Genomic DNA, 6644 nt, shown 5'->3' on the forward strand with positions numbered 1-6644 from the left:
AGGCTTTGCGCGGCCCCGGTGTTTTTATTCTTTTCTTTCGAAACCACTACTTAGTAACTTCAGTAACTTTGTAATTTTAGTACTGGTACAGTTATTCTGTTCTCTCCTGTATACTAAATGGATACATGCATAAGCATACGACTCTCTGTTAAAATATCTTTAATGTACTGAATGTGCATGTTCTTCTTTATTCACACTCTTGTGCATGCCCCCCTCCCCCTACATGTTTTCTATTGCATGTCACAGGCTGATATGGATGACAATCTTTTAAAGGTATCAGTGATATAAAGATTGGGGTCAGGCCAAATGTTTTATTTGTTGAAAGTTGTGCTAGCTTAGACACTAGTGTATTTTTAAAACAGGTTGCAACTGCTGTATTCATTGTGTTGTGACTTATTAGGAATGGGAGAAGTGATAATGTAATATATGCCTTTGTCTTGAGTGTGCGAGTCTTTAAAGAGGACATTTTCATGGGAAAAAGATTTATTTTGTTTTGTTACATGTTGTTAGCCTTTTTTAGGTTACAATACTTTTAGCCTTATTTGGTTACCATTCTGATGAAATTCACTCTAGTCTAAAATGTGATTTAAATATCCAACATATGTACACCAGTTTAAAACGTTCACTAACCTCCTGTGCTTGTAACCCCCAGAGCCATACTACCTGTGCCTTGTTAATCCTGGAGAAGATGGACGACCCAGAGGTCATCAACACTGCAAACACACACCTGAAAATGTGAGTTTTGTCTCTTATGATGTGTGAGTAGAACAGGGCTCTAGCCAGCGTCCGTTTTTCCGTCAATTGACAGAAATTTGTTGCGTGTGACAGAAAAATTTTAAAACCAATCCGTCAACCTTGACGGACAAAAATCCTTGGTGGAAGCTACAGGCAGCTTGGGGAAAGTTGTTCACGGCCGTAAAACTTTACTAAAAGCCACACACTGTTTGTTTTGCTATTGTTATGATTGTTGACGAAGTGTGTTGGTGCCCTTTCGCATGTAATAATCTCATTAAAAAAACCCGTTTTTCAAGGTCTTAGTTCAGTCTCTCTAACTCCTGGAATAGTGTTTTCGCGACAATGGGAATTGGCTAACGGAAAAAAAAATTTGAGCTGGCTAGAGCCCTGGAGTAGAAAGATTATATCTATCAAATATCAAATATTGTTTAAGACCATCCAGCAAATATGCTTCTACTGTGCTTAGTGACAACGAATTCCACTCAACGATAGTTCTGGGAAAATACAATTTTTTAAACAAATCTATCCTTGGTTGGTAACTATGGTACTGGTAATCTTTCCTACCAAAGGAGACGAACTTTCACATGAACTTCATTCATGATTCCTTTTGCTGAGCTCCTGCATAGAGGATTTCCTAGCCATTTGTAGAATTGAACCTCTGGTTTACACATTGTAAGACTTACAAGTTGAGTTGAGTTGAGTCCCAAACTGAAAGGTCATAACGATACTCTATTGTACTAAGACATGTGATAGTTAGTCATTTGAATCAATGTTTAAGTTGTACTGTATACATACTACGTTTCTACAGAGTTGTAACTTTGAGTTTCTCCCATTACTATCCCACAGCCCCCTCCACCTTGCTGCAGCTAACGGCATGGTGCCTGTAGTACAGGAGCTCATCAGTAAAGGGGCCAGTGTGCTGGCTGTAGATGACAAAGGTAAGATTTAGTACCAGGAAACTCTCACCAAATGTTCCATAGCTCCAGTACAGTGCAGTACAGTGCAGTACAGTACAGTACAGTATAGTGCATTACAGTACAGTGCAGTACAGTACAGTACAGTACATGGCAGTACAGTACAGTACAGTACAGTACAGTGCAGTGCAGTACAGTACAGTACAGTACAGCATTTAGTACTCAGATTGGAAGTAGATGTTTAGGGGGGCTTTGAATAATCAAACATAAAAGCACAACTCTTGAATATTGTTACATTTACCTTGTGCTCATTGGCTCTTCAGTACCTCTCCTTAGTGCTGATTGGCTCTTTGGTGCCTTCCCTTGGTGCTGATTGGCTCTTTTTAATTAGTGTCCTTCATTGGTGTTGATTGGCTCTTTAGTGCCTTTCATTGATGCTGATTGGCTCTTCAGTGCTTCCCTCGGTGCCGATTGGCTCTTCAGTGCCTTTCCTTGGTCCTGATTGGCCCCTTATTGCTTAAACTTAGTGCTGACTGGCTCTTCAGTGCTTCCCTTGGTTCTGATAGGCTCTTTGGTGCCTTCCCTTGGTGCTGATTGGCTCTGCAGTGTCTTTACTTGGTGCTGATTGGCTCTTTGATATCTTTTATTTTGTTCTGATTGGCTCTTGTGTCTTTCCTTGGTACTGATTGGCTGTCAGTTGCCTAGATTCCTTGAGCACATTGACATGTACATACTGATAAACAAACAATCAACTCTTCCTGTGTTCTCCCAGGTTACAACCCAGCCCTGTGCTGTGCAGCCAGCGCGCAGGTGGCGGACTGCCTGGCGCTCATTCTGGCCGCCATGATGCCGTTCACGCCCAACAGTACCATCAACATGGACACCAACGGCATGACGGCCACCTCCAGTATGGGCAGTATCGGCACCGAGGGAGACAACGTAGACACCAGCGAGAATCAGAGCTTTGACGAGGCCGGGACATCCGACTCAGAAACGTATTGACAAACGTTAACACTTGTACAGTAGCGGAGGACAAGATATGATGTGATAGTAGCTAATGCTAGAAGCTTAAAGGTGGTATCTCACTGCAAATGTGGCAACGGTGCGGCACTGCGGGGTTCATTTACTGCGGCACTGTTGTGTTATTTTTGCTGATTTTTTATGATTAAGATATTGTGTAATAGGGAAAACTATGACTTAGAAACAACAGAATACACAAAACGTAACAAAACCCATTCATGTCTGAAATTCGTTGAGTTATCTTTTGAACCCCGCAGTGCCGCACCGGTGCCCCAAGTGCAATGAGATACCACCTTAAGAAGTTCATATAAGCTCTCACAACTTGATTTCATTGCCTTTTTATTTTGCCAGGATGGTTCTATTGGAATTTGAGATTTTCTGATTTTCAGGAATTCCAAGGGTCAAAAATTTGCCATTTAAGACATTTGTATAGGGTATCCATAGTCAGATTATAGTGGCATAGTGCAGAATTTTTGAGGAAAGATACATAATACATGTACTAAAAGTCATAAAGTTTGGAAGGTGGTAGATTCTATGATTACATCAAATCAAGGCATAATATGTGAATATTTAGTCTACGAATTTTTGTCAGAACTTTGCAGTATGCTAAGTTGATAAGGTTTGTTTAAATTAATGAAGTGTTTTGTATGTAAATTTACAACAGTTGGGTGAAAATATCTCTAGCATTCAAAGGAATCAAGAGCCCTCCTCTCGGGTTACACATGACTGAAATAGAGTGTACATAAATGTTGAAATACATGTACAGTAATACAGTAAACTTGTAAGTTGTAGTTGAGAAAACTATGGTGTATAGATACAAGAGATTCCCACAACAGACAATGGAATATTGAGATAAACACAGTGGGATTTCAGACCAATGGATGTACTACTAGGTACCATGTATAATGTGTACAGACTGAGGGTTTAGCGTTCTTAAGAAATGTCCCATAACAGAAGGTGCTTCCTACCTACATGTGCCTGTGAATGTATGTACATGTACATCCAGTAGTTCAGCTTTCTAATTGTGTGGACTTGAGTGTAGTTTGTGGCATATGTTTCTATAGTATTGATAAAGAAACATGCCTATAAGATTTGTTGGGTGGCGAATGCTGGTGCCATTTTTATGTCATTCTTTTTTTTCTTTTTTGTTTTGTGCATTTTGTGATTTTTTTTTCTTCTTTCTTCTGTTTGCCATTTTGGATTGAAGAAAATGTTCTTGCCATGTATTAGACAGAAATATGGATATGACATAGAAATCAGTGTATAATTGTTTCATTATTAATTCTAACACAGTAAAGAATGCCTCACCAACTTTATCTCTGTTGTGTAAGAATACAGTTGAATCTTTTACTAGTGGAATAGATAATTTGACTTTGAAGTACAGTATCTCAGTTTAGCCAACATGAACTCAACTGTGGTCTTCCTGAAAATAGTGTATCTTATTGTGATATAAGAAAACTATTGTGTGTGTATGAGTTTCAAAGATTGACTGGCTCCTTTTTTTACAATTTGGGTGTATTTTTTTTGTTTTTGTGGGTACTAATTATCATTATTGGGATTATGATATTATGTATATAATATTGATAACTTTGATTGCACATTGTGAATAAGAATTATCCAAAAGTGTTTTCTGAATCTGCATGTGAGCCATTTCTTTGCTTGTAATGTTTGGGTGCAATGGCTACCTCATGACAGGTATTACAGGACACCATGGGAATAAAATTGGAGTGTTCTTACAACTTGTCTGGAAGAGTGCATGATTTTCTGTAGACTTACTTTTTAATACTTTTAAATCTGGCAAAGTAACTGTAGTCTATCTACATGTACAAACATAGTGCAAGGATGAAATGGAAAAACATTGCATTCTGAGCACATTCACACATAGGAAGAAAAACATTGAGCTCTTTACATTGTCAAAGTTTAAATTGAAAGGAATGAAATGCCATTTGTAGTAGTCATGCATAAACATTTCTTTCAGCTTTACGTTGTAAAAAATTTAGCCTGGGTACCATCCTTCGTAGTAAATGCTGATTCAATCTCAACCATTAGGTTAGCTGGTTAGCCAGCGAAAAGATTGAGCCAGTGGTGAACGTTACTACGTAGGATGGTACCCACGCTAGTAAAATGTGGGTCGTTACAATTTATTTCAAACAACGTTACGTTGACGTTATTTACGTTAGCCGTAGGATATGTCAAGTAGACAAGGCAAGCCTATGCAGTATCACAATGCACACATAAGAGACAACAGATACAATATCCACACATATATACAGACCATTTATTCCTGTGTCTTCCCAGGTCAGTTCTCTTCCCGAGTACTTTGAACCGCTACATGAAAATGGTATCACAAAGTCAACCCACAAAAACAACCCTCATCAAATTTGCTCTTCAAGTGACCGGCGTCGTATGTGACGTAACTGTTTCTGAGCACCGTTCGTAGATCCTATAATAACGCGATCATCACAGGTAAGGATTTTATGGATGACATCCACGATCAGTTTCGTCAGAAAGGGCAACTATACCAGTTTGTTAAACCGTCTTTTGAAAAGGATAACAGAATGAACTTACATCCTAGAAATAAACATGTAAAGTTTGTTTGATAGCGTTACATCTTCTGGAACAAGACGGCCTACGAAATTTTCAAGCAGACGTTAGGATGAGATCGTAATGTTCTCGGGCGGGCTTCCCTGATTGTCCCTTACTCCATGTAAGTAGGTGGACAGTTGAGTGGAAGGATAAAGTGTTCAGTGGAAACGAATGAAGTCCTTATGTGTCTTCTAAGTACTAGTTTGGCACAGAAAGTGTTGTGTCCATGAATGTAGGCGGCGCTTCGATAGGCGGCTAGTGTCTCACAGACGCTTCTAGTGTGGCGCCTAAAAACCGATCTTTTATACACCAAGTCACGTTCTGAAATTTAAATCTAGGTCAATCTAGATGTACGCGAAGACATTCAGACTTCTTAACAGCCTCTAAGCCGAGTCTCTAGCATATTTCTACATTTTTAAAAGTCGAAACGAGAAACCCTATCATAGCCTAATATGCAATACCACTCCCGGCCGCCACCTGAAAAGTGGCTAAGACGACCGTCAAATTGCCAAATTTTCATCATTTCGGGAATGGGGAAACCAAGAAAGGCTCGCAAAGGGGTTTCATTTTAGGCTTCGTTAAAACTTCGTTCCCAATGATATGACCGTTTAGAATCAATAACAACAATATTTTAGACATGCCACATACAAGACCATTCGAAACTAGATCATAAATGAAACACTTCCTTCGCATTTTTAACAGTAGGTGAAGTCGAGAGTACATGTGCTGTAGATTGCCATTTCTATAGAGCTACCACATCCAAATTCCACCTACATTCAGGTATACATCACATCTTGTACATCCAAATTTCAATTCAAGAAGACTAAATGCATGTGCAATGGTGTTTTGTCTGTTATTCGTGTTAGTTCAAAAGCAGATCTCGCTCAAATTTCAGTGTAGTCACTGTGACGTCATCTATGAGAAAGTAGTGAAACGCACAGTGTATGACCCATGAATCCTGGTATCGTTCAATACCTCATCTGTAGTTTGACACTTTCTACGGAAGAAACGATACGGAAAACCAATGAACAAAGGATATTTTTGTACAGATAGTTCAAAACCATGAACAGTGATTGTTCTGAGTTTATGAGGTCTTACTTTTACTTTTACTTGATAATTATAGAGTGGACTCATTCCTCATGAGCAAACGGACATCTATTGCACCCTTCGTAAATTAAATTACGAAAAAAAAATTAAAACCCATGTAGACCCATAGTTCAACTTTTATTCCCTAGGCTCCAGATGTCTTAATGAGGGACGACTGCAGTGCGATAGATGTCGGTAGCTTGAGGAATGATTCCAATGTACTTTATATTTATATTACTTGATAAATGAACATATCTCTTGATATACATGTGTTTTGATAACTTTGCAAATGATATCTGTATT

General features: G+C 38.8%; 1 protein-coding gene across 1 annotated transcript in view; it reads left to right on the plus strand.

Annotated features, from left to right (window-relative positions):
• The window catches only part of LOC118424016 (serine/threonine-protein phosphatase 6 regulatory ankyrin repeat subunit A-like), a 35892-nt gene extending 31484 nt beyond the window's left edge, over positions 1-4408 (plus strand). Inside the window, 3 exon segments of the mRNA XM_035832431.1 lie at positions 653-735; positions 1582-1673; positions 2422-4408. Coding sequence (XP_035688324.1) covers positions 653-735; positions 1582-1673; positions 2422-2651 — 405 coding nt within the window. The 3' untranslated portion in view covers positions 2652-4408.
• Positions 4409-6644: the final 2236 nt, after the last annotated feature.

The sequence above is a fragment of the Branchiostoma floridae genome, chromosome 10 (assembly GCF_000003815.2).
Source record: "Branchiostoma floridae strain S238N-H82 chromosome 10, Bfl_VNyyK, whole genome shotgun sequence".
In the NCBI taxonomy this organism is placed as follows: Eukaryota; Metazoa; Chordata; class Leptocardii; order Amphioxiformes; family Branchiostomatidae; genus Branchiostoma; species Branchiostoma floridae.